This window comes from Pecten maximus, chromosome 11 (genome assembly GCF_902652985.1).
Source record: "Pecten maximus chromosome 11, xPecMax1.1, whole genome shotgun sequence".
Classification (NCBI taxonomy): Eukaryota; Metazoa; Mollusca; class Bivalvia; order Pectinida; family Pectinidae; genus Pecten; species Pecten maximus.
This window is the reverse complement of record NC_047025.1, coordinates 6,062,821-6,084,272: the sequence shown is the minus strand read 5'-3', so window position 1 is coordinate 6,084,272 and position 21,452 is coordinate 6,062,821. Positions and strand designations below refer to the sequence as shown.

The following is a 21,452-nucleotide window of genomic DNA, read 5'->3' as shown; positions in this document are numbered from 1 at the left end:
TGTTTCTTCAAAGGTGGTTAAGTATGACCTTTGAACTTGTCAACTGACCCCAAAATTCTACATTTTCCATGACAGAAACATAAATGAATTTCAAATCAACTTGGTTAATAACCATTCACTTTCCATTTAAATCAGTCATTAAAACAATCAAAGTATTATTCAACAAAGGATATATTTTCAAGATGGCCACCAGGGAAGTCATTACAGATTTGTATTCAGCTCCAAAACAGTTGGATCCAGTTCAGACTAGACACTTACCACGGCAATTAAGGGAATTTGTGCCATTGGGCTTATTCTTCTACCACAGCAAGGTTTAGGCTTTGAATGTAGGTTAGAGCAAGGTGAGGGTTATGATGAGGGTAAGGGTTTGGGTGAGGGCAAGGGTTTAGGGTAAGGGTTTGGGTGAGGGCAAGGGTTTAGGGTGAGGGTTTGGGTGAGGGCAAGGGTTTAGGGTAAGGGTTTGGGTGAGGGCAAGGGTTTAGGGTGAGGGTTTGGGTGAGGGCAAGGGTTTAGGGTGAGGGTTGTAATTGCAAGGATTGCATTCATTCTTCAGAGAACAAGAATTAATATTTCAGAATATCATTCAAATAGGTCTACATTAGTTGCCCTATATAGATATGAGTATCTTTTCTCCCATCATATTGTTAACTAAATGCTGAGGCTAACAACAGTCAATCACCACAAGTTAATTATCAAACATCATTATGCATCAATTTAGAAACTGAGAAAAATCACATGCAACATTCATAACTTTATATGTCAAAAATTTTGATACAATAATTTTTTTTTTAATAATTTGGTACATGTATATATACAGTAGACATTTCTTGTTGACTTTCCATATGGCGCACAAGCTCTAAAATCACGGCAAAATTGATCATAATATATATTATTATGCTGAGACATTGTTTCTAAGTGGTTACATATTAAAAAGCCTGGGTATAATAGGAAGAAGCCTTCTTGATTCCAGCCTTCCACAAGTTACTCAGGGTTCATGGTTAAGGACGCTCACAGGAAAATGACTACTCTGTGCATTTGACCCCTAGCCTAATACTCTGCAGAATATTGACTTCTTTGTGTGCATTATCAGGGGAGAGGGGGAGGCTGTTCTTGTGTTGAAAAAAACCCAAAGAAATCAATTATAGTCAGTTCCTTACTTCCTCATATTTCACCTGATGTTCCCCAATATTTTTACCTGTGTGAACTGTTACCATCCCCATTCTTATAAAAAATGTGGTAATTGATATAAAATGTATTGACATATGAAAACAATTATACACATATATTTTTCAAAGTTTGAATCAAATTCATTAAAATTTCACAGATAATGAAATTAATATAAATTCAAATATCCTGGAAATTTTACTAATAATGTATACCTTAATATGACACAGGAAGCATACTAGATTACCACAGGTAAAATACAGGTAAATACAGGTAAGTTAATCTGAAATAAACTATAATCCTTCCACAGCATTCCCCTCCCTATGTATTAAGTGGGGAAATATATCGAGATACAGTTGTGATGGATTAGGGAATGAATGATGGTCTAGGGAATTTGTGTTGAATGTATAATCAGCAAATTTGATGTTACATGTATTAACACAACATTATATAATTCAGTTGTATGTTCTGATGTTATGTTCACACTTAAAGTGATTATTCGGTACAGCTTCTGTATGGTCACCTGACATTTCATGTCTCCATTGGGTGGTAATAATAAGTGAGGTCACACTGTCCCTTTTGATTACAAGCCAACGCTGAAGGTCACACTGTCCCTTTTGATTACAAGCCAACACTGAAGGTATTTGTTGAAAGAAAGAAAGAATTTCTGACAAAATTTATTTTTATTCTTAAATAAAATCCAGGATAGATCGGGTTACATCTAATTCCATGTAGGCTATTACAGAAATGATGTATACAATCTTATGATCAAAACAGTTCAGAGAGTTTTAACATATTCATAATAAATTCCTAGATTTATATCAACCACGATAAGTTATCCAGCACACTTCATTTCAATCACTAATTGTGCACATACGGTATTGCCTGCACGATACAATCGCACATATATTCCAACATGCATACATTGTGCGGCTTTGTGTGCACACCACACATTGTGCAACGTCATGCAATCCTACAACTGTATGTCCCTTGGGGCTAAGATTAAACTTTTGACAGTCGTGATAACATGGTTGGTTTCATGAAACTGGTTTTTTTTTAGGATCTAAGGAATTATACACCACTTGGTTATATACTGAGTATGTGGCATTAAGTTTTATTAAAGTACAGCGATAGGAAATGAAGACACATGGTCAGAAGTAGACCTATGGCCAGAAGTAGGCAACACTGTCTGCAGCATTTTTACTGTTGAGGGGGAAATGTTTACTATTGGAGGAAACAGCCACATGTACAGGTGATGAACAGGTTTTATGTCAGCAAGATAAACAGTTAAAACTTCCAAACAGAAGAAAAATCCATCAAAGGACAACATTCTTTTAAAATATACACAAGTATAGTAGTTTTCTGGGTATTCATTTTGAGTAGAAAATTTCAGGAATATTGGTACAGTAACTAATGTTACAACACATTGACTCAATTCTGCAGAAATTAGACAGAGACAAACATTTTATATAAAAAAAACAACAAATAAAACTAGAACTGTAAGCCAACAGCTAACAAATATTGCCTCCCCCACCCCCGCAACCATGGCAACCAAATTTTGGAAAAATAGCACTGTTGTATTTGCTATCCTTCAAAACATTAATATACCAATATTTAGCTTCATGAGACAATATCTAAATTTATAGACAAATCAGAAGCCTGCATTATGTTTCTATAGGAACGGTTCTGGAAATATCTAATGTCTTCAATAATAGGCATTAATAAGCTACACCACTTGACCTAGTTTGAATAAGATTCATCTAAGGGCTGATGGGATATTAACCATTACATAAAACCTGTGTATAGTGACCTGATTACCATGACAACCAAAATTTCTGGGGAAAAAACCTTAATGCACATCTTCACATATTCCCTTATATTTCTGTTTTATTAAATTGATTCAATTTGATTTGAAGTCCAGACAAGATATGTCTCATGAGTGACATCAAGGGCCATAACTCCGGTAAAAATTGATGGAACTTTCAGAGAGTCACTACAACAGGTCATAAATAACAATTATGTGTGAAGTTTCATTGAAATCTATATGAAAAATTCTTGAAGGTGTAGGCCGTACACAGACAGACAGACAGACGGAAAGACAGACAGACAAATATTTTGATTCCTGTATATGTGTCGTAGAGGGGGTGGAAATAAAAATCACAATGGCACAATCACTTTACTTTGGGTACTGTATGCAAATTTACATCAGTCAAAACAATAAGCAGTAGTACTTTGGATAAAATTGATATTATGATATAAAGGGGATATAACTCCCAAACAAATATTAAAAACAATCAGATTATCACACATACTGCACAATTTACTTAGTAAAGACCATATTATGTATTTGTAAACGACAAATTTCATAAAATTGGATAAGATCTGCTTTGTACCAGGTAAATCTGAAATCAAAGACGGACCTAGTACATTCTAAGGCTTATAGGGACACAAAATAAGTTAAAATGACATTTAATGTCAATCTCGACCTTTTGTAATGAAAAATTATAGTCATGCTAATGGGAATTACCAAGTAATATAATATAATTACCTAGTAATATAATATAATTACCTAGTAATGTAATATAATTACCTAGTAATGTAATATCATGATAATTAATGGCATACCAATAAATAACAAAACTGTGTACACTCTGGTATATCAAACATAAGTCTGGATCTGTATTTACACATCTTCCTCAATGGCTTCTATACTAATTAAGAGATTCTCACACATCCCTGGCTAATTAAACATCTCCAGCTATATGATCACATAATTACACACACCAACAAACAATTCTACTGATCAAAATATAGGATTATACAGTTGCTGGTTACAGGCAATTTGGTAATTTACAACCCAGCTAATGAAATGATATCAAGGATGCCCCCATCACTTGGGCAACTTCATCTTATTCACAATGTCACGTGATCGCTTACATTTGTTGTGCATTATATAACAAGAGGCACAATGGACCTGCATCTCCCAGCTGATACTGAACAAAATCTTCATGATGACTTTCAATCAACTGTGTCTTTTAATGCACAAATTATACAAGGTAAATCTGGAGGAGTGCCTCTTGGTTACTCACAAATTGTTTCAAGGTTTGCATGTAATCAGCCCCATGATCCTGAAAGTTGATCACGGCAATTTATTTTAACAAATTTGATAGCCTGTTGTTGCAGTATGCTACAGACCCAAAACCGTGTTCCAGTCTTTCTGGGTATTCTGAAGTAAATGGAAATCGACTTATTTTACAGATGCAGTCCCCCACTCAAATGATTTACAAATCTGATGATTATCTAATGAACTTGATGGTTCTTTCATTTGGTGACCATTGGCTTTGATGGGATGCAGATATTTGACAACAGTGTGACTCATTGACTCTGACCTTGATGCTTTAACAAACACAACAGGCTTGTATCCCCAATTTTCTCAGAGGCCATCGTTAAAAATATCTTGGTTTGCCCGTAACCCGACCAGGAGGATTAACATTTGGTAGGTAGGTAGTGCTGAACTTTTTTTTATTCAGTTCTGAAAACAGATTTTCAACCTTTGATACAAAAACAGACCAGAAATCATTATTCATTCTGTGGTCTTAAACAAAAGAAACACAAATCAAGGTTATTTGGGTTTGCGAGACATATTTTCGAATTTGCAAAGCAACTTCCGGAAAATATCCGGAACAGTCAAGTCATTAAAAAAAAAAAAAATTTTAAATTGTTTTATTTTTCACAATAGGCGAATTTTTTCAGGGTTGGCCGGTTTACGCCAAACCAATTATATTTCTATTTTAATCTGATCTTGAGAATTATTACTGGTGGTTTATTGGTAAGCCACCAAGCCAATGACCCAACCTTACACTAAATCTGTTGGCTATTTAGAAGTCCTAGACAGGCCGTGTGTCTCTTACCACTGAGATGATCAAGATAGAAATATACCAGACAGGCAGTGTTAATGTACCAATGAGACAGGAAAAATGTACCATCTGTCAAGTTACTCACAATTCTTAACAGATGTTAGGTACCTATATTAGCAAAGAGGCCACCAGGGCCTGAATTGCTCCCATGGCCAGTTAGGAATTATGGCAAAAGTTCAATTTCCAATTTTCATGTTGACCATAATATGTTATTGAAGTTTTAGGAAATGGGATACAATATTTCTAACAGAGGTGATATAATTCACTGATGCATTGGTGAACCATAATGAAGGATTTATAAAGATGACTTGTCTCAAGTCAGTATGGTATGGGAATTCTAAATATTACGTCAGTCTGTTGGTGTTTTATTGTTAAATCAATCATAACCAATGTGAAACCGATAACATGTAGCTATCTGAAGCGTGATGTGAAGCAAGTTGTTGCTCATGTGTAATACAAATAGTGTAAGTGGTCATATTTCATATTTCACCATGGTGACCTTGAAAAGAGGTCAAAATTACTTGCATGCTGAATCTTTATAAAAGCACTCAATACTTATTACCTGCTGGAAGGAAATATTATGCATCTGGGTTTTCTGTAACTTTAAAAGAAGATCATTGAAGTTTTTAACATATCTGACACTTGTGACTTTGAAAACAGGTCAAGGTCATTGATATGAGGAAATTCCATAATCGTCCACAGCAGGCCAAAGATGTACTGGCCAAAGATGTACACCCTGCATCTTTAAGAACTTGTGAAGAAGATTCATACATTAATTTTAAAATATTTGGCCTCTGTGACCATGAAAAGAAGTCAAGGTAATTTGTATGAGGGAACTTAAATGTATTCTTCCACATGCACCTCCTGCCTAAAGGCCAACAGAAGACAGACGACCATTCATGCACCATACCATAAGCTCACTGGCACTTTGTGTTATTTGAGCCAAAAGTATGATTTACTGCAAAACAGAAAAATAATATAAAATAACCAAATATGGTGTGGCCGATTTTACTGGAATAAACATTTGTATCCTTACACGGGGGTTACATACAAATTCCGACAACACAACTCACATAATGGCACACTTTTATGTTGATTATAGACAGACACCATGACACACTTCTATTATCTTCGAGAGAAAAAAAAATTGACAAAAATATGACATTTAAATTATTTCTATTCAATAAAACAAACAATACAGAAAGTAAGAAGCAAATGCATCATAGAAAAGGTTAAGGCTATAGATTTTTAGATTTTTACAGTTTCAATACATTCATCCCTGTGGACTTAAAAGCATCCCAGCACTCACTTATTTGAACGCAATTGTCTTAATCATAAGAAATCAAATTCCATCGCAGCATCCAAATTAATATCAGTCAGAGTGTGAGTAATTTATCTTAAACAGACCATAGACAATGCATGCATTCTTTGGAAAAGGCCTTCCAAAACTGCTAATTTTGTCCCGATAAAATCATACAGTACATATTCCTGATGTCAGTTGTCCACAATAACAGTAGTGTTGTCATACCAGGCATTTTCATAAGAACAATGGATTATGCAAATCTTGGTAAATAATTTAAAGTGTTTTTTTTTTTTTTTTTTAACTCATAAAAATGTTATGTTGCTAGGTATAATTTAAGTAATATCCTTGCTGCATATTCCAGTACTTAATATGTAAAGATCCCCTAGTACATTGTAGTCCTGTCATCAGTGATACACATAAACAATACAGAAAAACAGTTTAGAAATGTAGTTCGACTTTGACCAATGGAAACCTTGGTGACATTCGACCAATGAAAACTTTGGTGACTTTTAACGTACACTAATGATCATTCACCATAGTTTATTTTTCTTTGATGTGTTAGGACACTAGCCTGGAGTGTTAGGACACTAGTGTGATGTGTTAGGACACTAGTTTGGTGTTAGGACACTAGTGTGATGTGTTAGGACACTAGCCTGGTGTCAGGACACTTATCTATGGTTAGGACACTAGTTTTATATGTTATGACACTTGCCAGCGATGTGTACATTTATCTGATGTGTTACAACACTAACCTGGTGATTTAGGACACAGTAGGACACAGGTCTGAGGTTAGGACACTAGCCTGATGTGTCAGGACTCGAGCATGATGTGTTAGGACACAAGCATGTTAGGACACTAGCTTGATGTTAGGAGACAGTTAGCCTGATGTTAGGACACTAGCTTGTGGTTAGGATACTGGTCTAAATTTAAGACACGAGCCTGATGTTTGGACAATTTTTTGAGCTGTGGAGCAGAAAATGCTTATTCAGACAAACGGAATGGACGGACGAACAGAGCTTATTTATTATAAGTATGTTGTATGGAAAAGAAAAGTTTGAAACAAATCAAGAGACCTATTCAGCTTGTATTGCTCTCCTGGCATTATTCAGTGTTTGTCACAAACATACTTTTATCCTAAAATGCATTTCAGCCAATTAAACCCTGTTTGCCAGCTACAATGAGCTACATGGATATTTTCTGTTTTCTTTACTCTTAATTATTTGTTGTACATGATTACACAAGATAAAACGACATAAATTTAATTTGTCAGAAGCAAGATAGTTGCCAGTTGGAAACTTTTTCCCAAACATGCATGGCAAGTATCCATTCAGTACTTCTCAAATATCTAACAATATACAGGTTATAGTCATTTCTTTGCACAAAGTCTGTCAGGCATTCTCCCTGGATCCTAACAGCCAAATATATCTTGATTCTAGGACTTTTGGTTAATCAACAAAAGTTCATTGACTATATCAACAAATCTGACCCATGTGGCCTTGATTATAGGTCAAAGTCATTTCTTTCACAAACTTTATTTGACTTAATCCCAGGAAATTGCCAGCCATATATGGTGGCTCTTGGCCTCTTTTGAGAAAGGTCATCTTGAGATAAAAAGTTGAAGCCAGAGAGATGCATTGACAGATGACACCCTGGCATCAGCCCACCTGGCCAAAAGGGCCTGGTGAGTTAAAAAAAGAAAAGTTAAATGCATTTTAAAATTGCTGCTAGCAGGAGATAACCATGTGTAAACCAGCATTTCTGGGCACACATAAAAGTTGAACACTAGTAAATATTAAAAATATCAGGTGAATAAAAACAAAATCACAAAGCACTTCCTGTCTTAGCATTCTGACCCATCTTCAGAAGTCACTCGTCGTAGTTTGGGTCCAAGTTTAAGTTCTGACAATAAGGAAGCCCGAACATTTTCTGGATTTGACCCCTGGGGAGGGGGCTTAGGTTTGACGGGCGGGGGGCAACTATAAACCTTCTCTATCTCCTCTAGCTCCCAGTCTGTAGGGGGTGGGGGCAAGTCAATGTCCATGTCTGGTGGCTCCAACAGTGGAGCACTCTCCGGCTTTTTCCTTCCAGGCCCTGGAATGCCTGGGGGAGGAATTGTGGGGGCTTCAGTTCCACTGACTTTTTTATTATGAGGAGTGGCACTCTGCCTGGGAAGTGGATTATGTCCCCTTTGATTATTGATGCTACCAGGGGGCAGTGGCTGTGGCATGTGTTGTGAGGGTGTAGGTGGTGCCGACATTATAATGTGCTGGGTGCCCGTGGTGGCATATGGATTAGCTTGTAGTAAGTGGCCTTGTTGTTCTTGCTGCTGATGACGTAACTGGATGCTCTGTTGGATGGTCTGTAGCTCGGCATAGGCGGGCTCCGAGAGACCGCCAGAGCTGCTACTGCGACGGTGTCCGGCCGCAACAGGTTGAGCGACCTTGTTTGTCATATCACGCGGTGGGGTCTTCCTCATGCGCTGAACAACAGGCGGGGCTGCAGCAGTACTGATGGACGATGACCTTCGCACAGGAGGCGGTGGTTTGGAAGTGTTCATTGAGGCCCGTCTGGCTACCTGGGAGCTGGACACAGGAATACCTGTATAACAGAAAGAAGCTAATCAGCGAAGTTCTTGTATCCATGAAATATCGTATCATGCAAATAAAACACTAATTGTACAATTAATGAGTGTAACAGTATTTTGTTAAACATTGTCAGTGATCAATTTAGATTGTAGGGGTCCATTTATGTGACTAGGGGGATTTTTGTTCTAAGGGGCCACATGTACAGACCCCTGACAGGTCCACGGCAACACCCTTAGAGAGGGTCCCAGGGGTGTTTAGCCTCCTGCCTAAAAAAAGTTTTTTAAGCTTTTCAGCACAGTGTGATTGGCTCTCCTTACAACTTTGGAAGAGTAAAAGCTCCTATTTAAAAATAGTTGATTAAGTAAAGGTCATTTTTTTTCTTTTTATTTATTTATCTTTTTTTTTTCTTTTTTCGATTGACTATTTTATACAAATACACCTGAAATATCATAAAAAAATACTGCTTTTGAAATAGGAAAAGTTCAAAGATAAAAATGGTACTATTTATGTAAAATTAGGGAACATTCTGTGAGAGGGGAATTTTAGGTTTGTTAGGTTTTGTTTGTATGCTGGGTTTATCACCTCATGAACAGCAAAGGTCATTTGGAGGAGGGGGTCGCCTTGTTGCAGCTGGTGACTACCTCACTGAACAACATATATACGGGAGGCCCCTCACATGCCATTCATAGCAATTAGGGTCAAGTGTCTTGCCAAATAGGACACCACCATGACAGCATAAACAGGCCCGTTTCTTAGCTTTCCGAGAAACACCAACCGACACAGCTAGGGAGCGTCAAACCATGTTCCTCAGATCTACACCTGAGATTACACGGCCAGCGCTCTAATCGACTGAGCTATCGCAGCCCCACAGAATTTTAGGAGTGAAGGGAAGCTATCCAATATGGGTGGTAAACCAGGCCGTTTTATTGAGGTTTGGACAGATGTGGTAAATGCAACTGAAGGTACAAGTGATATAATTTCACAAACTTCCAGACAGCCATCTCACCTGTCTTGGTATTTTCTGATAAGTCTCAGGTCAAACATGCACTGCTATTGACCATGATGAGAGTACATATAAATTTTATTTTTACTCTGCCATAAAATGAGTGATTTTGACATGCAGGAAGTTCACATCATGCGATTAGTATTCTTTACTCAAACTGTTTGCATGTTTGGCATGCGAATGATGGAAAATTTTATATACGGTAAATCTATCTCGCATCAAACTGGCTATATGTTTGTCATACATAGAGATGTAACATTTCAAAAACGGTGAATCTACCATGTATCAAACTGATAACATGTTGGTCATACCTAGAGATTAAACTTTTAAACTATGGTAAATCCACCTTGCATTAAACTGTTTATACGTCTGTCATACCTAAAGATGGAACATTTTAACTATGGTAAATCCATCTCATATTAAATTGGTTATAAGTTTGGTATACCAGCTGGTGATGGAACAATTTAACTATGGTAAATCTATTTATACATACATCCCGTGTGAATTAAGAGACTATTTTCATAGATAATATAGTGATTACTAAGGAAGATTAGTTGGTGACCTCCCAAACTTCGCGGCCACATTGATGGCTTTCCTCCACTGAAGAGGGTGTTCTGAAAATGCTATTTATTGAATACTGATTGAATCAAACCGACAGATTTTTGCTATTTCTGGAATGCGTCATTTTTCATTAACCTCTGAAAATGACCCCACTTTTCAATCTAAATTCCTGTAATCAAACTATGAATACTCATACCATTTTTACTGCAGCTGTCAAATATATCTGTCAAATTATCCTTAAAAAATATTAAAAGAAAATTTCACTTTTACTAAATATCAAGCTACTACACACAGACAACATTCTAAGACAGAATAGTTCATAAGCCAAGTGTTCTACAAACCATCCTCAGGCCCCGATAGATGTTAATTCACCAAAATTCCCCAAAACAAATATACAACAATTATATATACTGATTCAGACCTGCTAAGGAGGCAGGGCGCGTGGCCTGCAACTGTCTGTACACATTCCCCATCTCTGAGTTTCGAGGAATGGTATAGTACTTCTCGATTTCCGGCACGTAATCCAGCTCTGTTGATAAATCATAATCTGTAAAGGACAAACACACAGACAACATACACAAGCAATCAAAACGTGCAGAGAGACACAAAACAGGGGTGCAAACAAAATCAAAATACTACATACATTTACATCATGCAGCCTACAGGGTTTTCATACTTAATCTACTAACGTCCTTGTGTGTGGTTCGATGAACATCAATGAAATCAACATAAACATTTCCGTATTGATAAGAACATTGTGAAAGTAAGTTTATTTGGAAGTTATATATACCATAAAATATTTTCTTTCCTGGACTTTTGTAACAGGTGAGGAAAAATCTTAATTTTGTATTTTTAGGAGGTAATTTTTCTTCTTCTTCTTCTTCTTTAATACACAATTCATGAACAATTAAAACTGCCACAGGGCCTATTGAAGGCAGATTTATGAACATCCCTGCAATAGATCTAGAGCTCTATTTAAAGAGGAATCTTAACATCCTTAATTGTCATCTCTATTTTATTGTTTCCCTTCATTTGTTATAGTCATTACTTTATTATAACTCCCTGTACGAAGTGGGGAGGGGTGGGGCGAGGGGGTGTATAACAAGTATGACGACTTTATGAAGTGGGGAGGGGTGGGGCGAGGGGGTGTATAACAAGTATGACGACTTTATGAAGTGGGGAGGGGTGGGGCGAGGGGGTGTATAACAAGTATGACGACTTTATGAAGTGGGGAGGGGTGGGGCGAGGGGGTGTATAACAAGTATGACGACTTTATGAAGTGGGGAGGGGGGGGGGGGAGGGGGTGTATAACAAGTAACTACGTTATGAAGTGGGGAGGGTGGGGCGAGGGGTTAGAAGGTGTATAACAAGTATGACAACTTTATGAAGTGGGGAGGGGTGGGGCGGGGGGTGTATAACAAGTATGACAACTTTATGAAGTAGGGAGGGGTGGGGCGATGGGGTGTATAACAAGTATGACAACTTTATGAAGTGGGGAGGGGTGGGGCGAGGGGGTGTATAACAAGTATGACACCTTTATGAAGTGGGGAGGGGTGGGGCGGGGGATGTATAACAAGTATGACAACTTTATGAAGTGGGGAGGGGTGGGGCGAGGGGGGTGTATAACAAGTATGACAACTTTATGAAGTGGGGAGGGGTGGGGCGAGGGGGTCTATAACAAGTATGACAACTTTATGAAGTGGGGAGGGGTGGGGCGAGGGGTGTATAACAAGTATGACAACTTTATGAAGGGGGGGGGGGGGGGGGCGAAGGGGTGTATAACAAGTATGACGATTTTATGAAGTGGGGAGGGGTGGGGAGGGGTGTATAACAAGTATGACGACTTTATGAAGTGGGGAGGGGTGGGGGGGAGGGGTGGGGCAAGGGGGTGTATAACAAGTATGACAACTTTATGAAGTGGGGAGGGGTTGGGCGAGGGGGTGTATAACAATTATGACAACTTTATGAAGTGGGGAGGGGTGGGGGGAGGGGTGGGGCAAGGGGGTGTATAAAAGTATGACAACTTTATGAAGTGGGGAGGGGTGGGGCGAGGGGTGTGTAACAAGTATGACGACTTTATGAAGTGGGGAGGGGTGGGGCGAGGGGGTGTATAACAAGTATGACAACTTTATGAAGTGGGGAGGGGTGGGGCGAGGGGGTGTATAACAAGTATGACAACTTTATGAAGTGGGGAGGGGTGGGGCGAGGGGGTGTATAACAAGTATGACAACTTTATGAAGTGGGGAGGGGTGGGGCGAAGGGGTGTATAACAAGTATGACAAAGACTGTAGAAAGTCACATTACACCTGGCCAATAATACAAGAGGTCAAATATTGAAGATAAATCTGGTGATTGTTTATTAAGTTTATTTTGGTGTTTGAATGTTTTTCTTTTATTTTGTTTCTTTATGTATCGTGAAAATAAGATATCCTATTTTAGCCAGGTCACAGAATTTTAATTTGTTGAAATTTATTTTTAATTCTGATGTTTTTAAGTAAAAATCATTTTTTCCCCAAACAAGGGGCCCATGGGCCTAAACGGTCATCTGACAAACACTTACAGCAGAGACACACCCCTCAATCCAGCATCATTACTATAAATTTTCTGTTGGCAGACAGTTATGTTTCAGATCAAATTTGGTTTTTATCCATTTTGGCTTAAAGAAGAGTAGCATCTTAAAGCAAAATTTTGGGGCCACGCCCTTTTGTCCTTATGTGTCAGACCAGCCTCATTTATATAAATTAGGATTGCCCTTCACCAATAATGTTTCACACTAAATATGGTTGAAATAATTAAGGAGGAGTAGCTTTAAAAGCAATATTAAACCTAAGTTATCCTTTTGGAGGCCCCGCCATTCTTTCCCCAGGGGTCGGACTTCATTCATTTATATAAATTATGATTGCTAAACTTATTTGGTTGACTTGTAATCCATTTAGGCATTAAGTAAGGGAAGCATTTTAACGCAAAATTTCAGCTAAGTTCCCCTTTTGGTGCCTCACTCCTCTGTTCCCAGGGGTCACTCCATTTATATAAATATGATTGCCATCCCCTTATGATGTTTCATACAAAATTTGTTTGTAATCCACTGAAAGGTTTAGGAGGAGTAGGGTTTTAAAGCAAAATCACAGCAAAGTTCCCCTTTTGGGACCCAACCAATCAGGCCCTATTAATCACACTAGCCTCATTTATATAAAATATGATTTCCCTCCTCCAATGATGTTTCACATTAAATTTGGTTGTAATCCACTCAAGTGTTAAGATGGAGTAGGGTTTTGAAAGAAAAAGTCTAACGGCGCATGGCAGACGACGACGGACGGAGCACGATTGCTATAGATCATCCTGACCCATGGGTCAGAGGACCTAAAAATAGCCGGCTATACAGTATACTGTGTAATAAGTGTCCAGTCATGAAATGCGACTGGAACATTAATCACCATACTGATGATTGCATGCTGTTTGAAGCAGGATTCTGATTATGCATAGGCAAGAAAATATTTACAACACAACAAGGAAATTCTATTTTGATTTTAAAGTGTAAAGATGTAAACTGGTGTGAGAACACAGAGATAGATGCAGACTACAACAGAGGATTACCTATAAAAGGAAATTAAACATGGCACTCCAAACACAACTCATTGGGCACTCCAAATCAACATATTTTTTGAAAAAATATAAATATATTCCATATGAATTAATCTTAAACTAATATTTATCTATTCAAATTGAATTACATGTACATCATTTGTTTGAATTTAATTTTGATTTTTTATTTGTAGATAAAATTTGAACTTAATTTGCATGTCCAGCTCATCTTTGAATGTGTTTCTATCATGTAAGAGGAATATTGAGGCCAGAATATTTATATAAAATGGTGTGTCAGCAAAGATTTAACAATTTCATCACTAATTAATCACCAGACAATGTTTCTGACAGATATGTTATGCAGTACTTAGTGTATTTCTAAACAAGTTTTGTCAGCCATTATGCTGAATTCATGAAACCTATGTTGTTAGCTTCATTTCCTGTACAAATTGTAGAGCTATGCCAACAAAATCATGCACATATATAACACACTACCTCTTGGATTGGTATATCTGAATATTAGAAATGTCCCATTATCCTGAATTCTCATTGGCTAAAATATACTCATGTGAATCTCAATATTTTGTGGTATCGACCTTGTGTTTCTATTTTTAGAAACATTGGGTTAATATTGTGTTTATGACATCATAATCATTGTGATATCACAATTAATGTCCCCTGTTACCAAGATAAATATATAATGCAACTCATGAAGATCATCAACAAGGTATCCCAAGTGATAAACATCCCCTCACTATTCAACATTGACCAATATGCGGAACTATATATACAGGAGATAATAGTTGCAAGTGTTTTTGAAGTAACAGCACTATATTATTCGATAATTAACGAAGTTGGTGGAGCGAGGACAACAAAAATCTATTTATAGTAACAGTGACCTCATTTTGGATCACAGATATTGAAATGCAAATTCAGTAAAGAGATCATAGTTGTAAGTGTATGGAGATTTAGGAGAGACCTAATTGATTAATTAATTAATTAACGACTCTACACAAGGGGGATAATTAAGGTGAAATAGGAATTTAAACCTTTAATGATCTGTATCTAATCACAAAACTTTGAAGCGAAGACATGACAAAGCTGCCTTTTTGGGCGTGAGAAAAGTAATACCATGCTTTTACAAATTTTGGTTGTAGGAGAAACAAAAAAAAAACACAACCTACATGTCTTCCTCTGAAGTAAAGAATGGATGCAACAAATCTTTTGATCAAAGAAACATGCCTTTTTTTCTGTTTTTAGGTAATCCTTCCAGGCAGAAGTCACATGCTGATAGACTGTAGAAATCTACACAAACAAGCTGCCAACAAACATTACACTTACCACCAGATGCAATGGTATCCTTGGAACCCGAAGGTGTGCTGTTCATCGTACCGTAACCGCTGGAGCACTGGAGCGAATTCTGGCTTGTGGTGCTGGATGTGTCGTAAGAGGATTGCAGTGCGGCTGTTGAAGCCTCCAATTCCTTTATAGCCTCCGCTAACTCCAGGGAGTTCTGTTTTATTTGCTGTCGATCAAAATACATTTCACATATTATTAAAGAATATCCAACAAGTTCCTGTTGAAAGTGTTTTCATACTTCATGATTGCCTACAGAAATAGCAAGCTCTTGGAAGGATACCTTTTTATGTAATATTTAGAACTCAGACAAATAAGACACACTTCTATGTAACATTTCTATTATTAGTATTGGACAAATACAAAACTTATCTGATAATATTTATAAAATAAGCATTGGATGAATATGATTCTTATCTATTAATATCTATAAAATTAGTATTTGATTAATGCGACACTTATCTATTAATATTTATAATGAAGTTAATTGATTAATTTGACACTTATCTATGAAATATTTATAAAATCAATATTGGACTTATCTATATTATGAATATTAAGTATTGGGAAAATAATACAATAAATATAATATTTAGTAATGGACATGGGTAACTTTTACTGAGAAACTTCATTGAATTTTTTTCTAAGCACCTCCTGGCCAAATATCAGAGCCCTGTGTCTTCTGAAACTTGAGAAAACAAATCCCAAATACCTTGTTACCTTGAAAATTAACATTTCATCCCAGATACCTGCTTGCAAAATATTATGCCTTTGGGTTCTTCTGGAACTTTCACCAAGGAATTTTACCAATTTGACCTTGAATATAGGTCAAGGTGAATTATATGAGGAAACATAATAGCTAGCACCGTTTTCTAGGTATTTACTGGCAAAATATAAGGTTAAAGGTCTTTCGGAAGTTCAGAGGAAGATGATTGAAATTTTTAAAATTATTGACTTCTGTATCCTTAAAAAGAGATTAAAGTCATTGTTATGAGGAACAGCACTTTATTGTAGATACCATAAACCCTACATCAGGTTTGTAGAACTTGAGGAATATATTTGACCACTTTGACCTTGGAATCAATCAAGGTCATTCAAATGAGAAAAATTCATTAAACTATTGTACTCTGCCAAAGGTACTTTCTTGCAAAATATTCATTTGCATCCAGGTTAAATATAATTAATCAGTTAAGGTCATAAAATATATTTACATATTTTGATTATTAACATTATTTTTGAAAATCAAAATAGTTTTTTCTTAATATTCATATCCATTGCAGTATCTCCTTGAACGCTGTCTGTGTCAATTCTCAAGTAAGAGTAATTCCATTGAAAGGATGATGGCATTGATAGGGGAAAGGAGGATTTGGTTTGGTTTGGTTTATTTTGTTTAACATCCCATTTACAGCTAAGTTCATTTAAGGACAGCCTCCCGTGCGTGCGACATGCATGCGTGTGGTGAGTGCGTATGTGTGTTTTGGGAAGCTGCGGTATGTTCGTGTTAAGTCTCCTTGTGATAGGCCGGAACTTTTGCCGATTTATAGTACTACCTCACTGAAGCATACTGCCGAAGACACCCAGCAGCACACCCCACCCGGTCACATTATACTGACAACGGGCAAACCAGTCGTCCCACTCCTAATATGCTGAGCGCTAAGCAGGAGTAGCAACTACCATTTATAAAGACTATGGTATGTCTCGGCCAGGGGACAGAACCCAAAGCCTTCCTCACAGGAGCGAACGCTCAACTAAAGGCCAAAAGTGAGGCATTGTCAAAGGAGGAGAAAAAACAGATACAGCAAATACCCACAAACAAACAAAAACGTACATATAAACAGCACACCAAGAAATACAAGTACTAAGTATGTATCGTTAGTTTCATATTTCAGATGTCGATTAGATAGTTTTAATAAAGTGGGTACAATTCTATGCATTTTTAAGACAGGCAATTGTATAGGCTGTCGGTGATAACATTCATTGTATAATAAATACCATGCAGATAAAACACATGCAATGAAAGTTTATAATCCTTGTTTAAATCAGTTTCTTATCTCTGAAACAAAAAGATCAAGACCTCAGCATTCTCAACAAACTCATCCAAAATTATATCTTATGATGGTGGGCTAAAAATGATGAATACAAACAAACATTACACAAAATCACATGCCTATCGTATCCCTTGATCAGTATATGAATAATTATGCAAACTCATTTCTCTTAATTTTTTCCCCAAAAACCATCCAAATAAACCTCCATGTTTAAGAAGTAACTATGAAGGAACCCTATACATGTATACATTCACGTACCAGGTAACTAGCTGCAATATACTGCTTAGCTAAAATGTCCTCTTATAATAGCTTGCAATCAATTAATTGGTTGAGAGTAATACTAGTAATCCAGATGTTCTGAGTTTGATCCCTGGCGGAGGCAGTAATTTAACTTCAATTAACCATGCGCTCTGTTACATTGGCGCCCATATGTATAGGCACCTGGGAAATATATTCAGGCTTGCTCAATAAGCTTCGCTGTTACCCCTGGAAAATTTTGAGAACGATTCGTTCTTTGAAAGGATCGAGTGCTAAATACCAGCCGCAATATACCACTCGGCTAGAGAGATCTTCTCTTTAGCTTGATCGCTTGAGCGCAAGACTAGTAATCAAGATGTCCCTGGCTCAAACGCTAACGGGGCAGTGATCTAACCTGAATTAATCATGCGCTCTGTTATATTATATTGATGCATTGCAAGACAAGATGCAAATTCTGCGAAAGAATTAGATCTTTCAAGGTTACCAAAACATGACATTTTCACAAAAAAAAAAAAACATTCTTGCTGAGAACTGAGAAAACACATGTCCAATTCATTACTGGTTTGATGGGACACTGGTGCTTTCTGAGAATTTGAGCATAAAACCTAAAAAGTTTTATCTGGAATAAGTCCAGATTCCCAGCACCGCTCGACTATATTCTACATATCATGCATGTGTTGAGATGTCCGCTACATAAGCTACCTGTTGGAAATTCTACCTCTCTAAGTGTAAAACTCGCAATGTTGACGACAGTATTAGTGGTATGACTGAAACGCAACCCGATCTGCCCCTGTAGTAGTACACTTAGCCATGAAATGAAGCCAACAACCGATGATTTAAATCAGACTGCAAGAAAAGTAACACCATTGTCGAGCACAAAGGAAAATGTTAAGTTATGTGAAGGTGTACAAGTTTTTATAGCAAGAAATCACTATGCATAGAACTGAAGGCATTCGACGATTAAATGTGCCTGGATCAGTCCCTGTGACCCAGGGACTGTAAAGTATAAAATGTTTTCATGGTGTCTTATCGTGAAGTCTGATATAAATTCATCAGCAAAAGATCCAAAGGGCCTGCATCTGTCATCTCAATATTTAAGGGATCATTTTTAATCTTTCCGGGATGCTATCCTACTGATTACACAAATCAAGTTTTAGAATAAATGCTATAATTTCTGTTAATCTTTAAACCTGGGTGATTTTTCATATGATCAAGCAACTTTAAGCCAAAATTTAAATATACAAAACTGGGAAACACAAAGATCGTAGTTTTGAGTAAAATAAAGAGAGTGATCTTAAGATAAGGATTATTTTGAGCTATATTTAGAAATTGGATGTCAAAAGGGGTATAGAAGAAAAAGTTGTGAAGGACCCAAAGAGGAATATAGTGTTATACTGCCATGAAAGGCATCTTAATGCTCACCTGAGTAAGATAGATGATTTCTTGTTTTTAAAACATGACCAACACAAATATTAATAGCCAGTGTGCTAAAAACCATAAAATTGCCTTTTCCTGTATCTTGCATACATATATAAGACTGAAGAGTATTGATTCTAGCGATTAATATGTCTGGGTCTAGAGAAGGAAATTAAAGAAATTATAGCGAATCTAACTATATTGGGGCAGAGAGTGAGGCCCCTCTGTCCCTCAGTGCTGGTACCTTTCAGGAGAAAAGATGGTTGAAATTAAAGCTAATTGACCCCTTTTGATCTCTCACTTCAAAGGTTCTGGAGTCTAGCTAGGATCATAATTTCACAAATTTAGAGCATCTTTGGCCATGGAAGATTTCTGATAAATTTCATTGAAATTTGGTTAGTGGAGAAGTAAGAAAAGGAAAAAGTTTACATCTAGCTGTTGATAATGCAAGACGATGGACAAAAGGCAATTAGAATGGGTAACTATATGGATTTTGTCTCAGGTGAGCTAAAAACTGCAAAAATAAATGGTGGCTACATAATACCGGTGAAAGTATATACCAATTCTAAAAAAATAGATGAAAGTGAAAAATGATTTATGAAAATAGATGAAAGTGAATAAGGATTTTCTATATAAATAACTGTTGATTGGGTAGATAAGAGGGCGTGTCTTGCCTGTTGCTCAGTGTTCTGACTGGCAGGGCTATTCGGGTTGTAGTCCGTGTGTAGTGCTGCTGTGCAACTGTCCAGATCGCGGATGGCCTCCTCCAAGTTTAGACGAAACAAGGACTAGTGTTTATGTGTAACCAAGGTAACAATTGTAGCCATCCAGCCGTAAGCACAGAAAAAAAATCACCAAATATGGTTAATATATAACATCAAAACTTCCAAGCATATTGCTACAACATTGTAACACGGTACAGTTATTACAGATGGCATAAATACACAGAAATCGCTCCACTAACGAGTGATCCCTCTTTAGTCTACAGACCGATTACAGGTCATTTTCTACAAAATTTCAGCAATGGTGACTCTTACAAAGCACATATTGATACCTTTTATCAAATGTATCCTCCCAAAGTAATGGGAATCAGTTTCACTTTCAGAATCAATATTCGGAAACTCAAAATCAATTGATTATCAATTATAATCAGTTTTCTAAATTTAGCACAGAACTGCCCTTTTATAGATAATTTATGTACATCTAAGTACATTTATTACACATCTTAGCCTTTGTTATCAATATTTTCATTACTGAACACAAACAAAGCATTTAATGGTTGTTAATATATCTAAATCTCCTTAATTGCTTGTAAACGACCAATTAATATAATGCAAAAATATAAGATCAACTACTTCTTGGTTTGGTAACATTACAAAAATACATGAAGCCAAAGATTTATAAACACTTTCAGAAATTTCCAATTAACTGCTTTTTCAAATTTGTTATTGATGATCAATTTTATTTTTATTTTTTTGACTCATTTTTGATCATTGCCCCTCCACTATTCACGCCTGTCACAGCAACCTGACTGGTGTATAACGGGTATAAGATGTCAGTCTAATTTTAACTCTGCAAATTAAAATACAGCTAAACTTGATTACATTAAATTTATTTATCCAACACGACTTTAATCATCCAATTCTTCAGAAGTTCAAAGCAGTTTAGCATGCAACTATATATCACGTGAACATGCCTCATTTTCATCTCGCCAACATGTCCTCAATCCAGTGCTGGACATACAGAGAGGGGCGATAAGCGTGAATATATCAGGGAGTGTTACAGAAACACACATGCCTCTTTTTTTTTGTTACAATTAGTTACACAGAAGTGGTTTATGATTTAGCGGGGGAAGAACCTACCTGCTGGTGCATTGTAGCTGGAGGACTCCTTTCAGTTGGGGTCATGTCATTGTCAGTACCCTGGTCCTTCTGTTGCTCCGCGGCTATATTCGCTAGATCTGTCAAGTTTACGTACAGAGCCTGGGATTCACCTGTTCAATTAACATAAACTTTATATATCTAACAACAATCGCGTTATACCAACTTATTCATGCTTGTTTGGGCCGGATGGAAGCGCAGGATAGGGTCTTACTGTGGGAGGGAACCAGTCACACTTAATGGCCAGGGTGGAGGGGTCTTACTGTGGGAGGGAAACCAGTCACACTTAATGGCCGGGGTGGAGGGGTCTTACTGTGGGAGGGAACCAGTCACACTTAATGGCCAGGGGTGGAGGGGTCTTACTGTGGGAGGGAGCCAG

The 21,452-nt window shown here is 37.1% G+C and overlaps 1 protein-coding gene across 6 annotated transcripts in view; it reads right to left on the bottom strand.

Annotated features, from left to right (window-relative positions):
- Positions 1–1,834: 1,834 nt before the first annotated feature.
- LOC117337827 (protein MTSS 1-like) overlaps positions 1,835–21,452 on the bottom strand; it is a 55,498-nt gene continuing 35,880 nt past the window's right edge. For 3 of the 6 annotated variants that reach the window (XM_033898949.1, XM_033898950.1, XM_033898954.1), the window contains 5 exons: positions 21,056–21,186; positions 19,868–19,981; positions 15,457–15,640; positions 10,955–11,080; positions 1,835–8,982 (listed from right to left, as the gene is read on the bottom strand). In XM_033898949.1, the coding sequence (XP_033754840.1) occupies positions 8,225–8,982; positions 10,955–11,080; positions 15,457–15,640; positions 19,868–19,981; positions 21,056–21,186 (1,313 nt within the window). In that variant the 3' untranslated portion in view covers positions 1,835–8,224. The remainder of the gene's footprint in view (positions 8,983–10,954; positions 11,081–15,456; positions 15,641–19,867; positions 19,982–21,055; positions 21,187–21,452) is intronic. The other 3 variants (XM_033898951.1, XM_033898955.1, XM_033898953.1) reach the window with 3 other exon arrangements.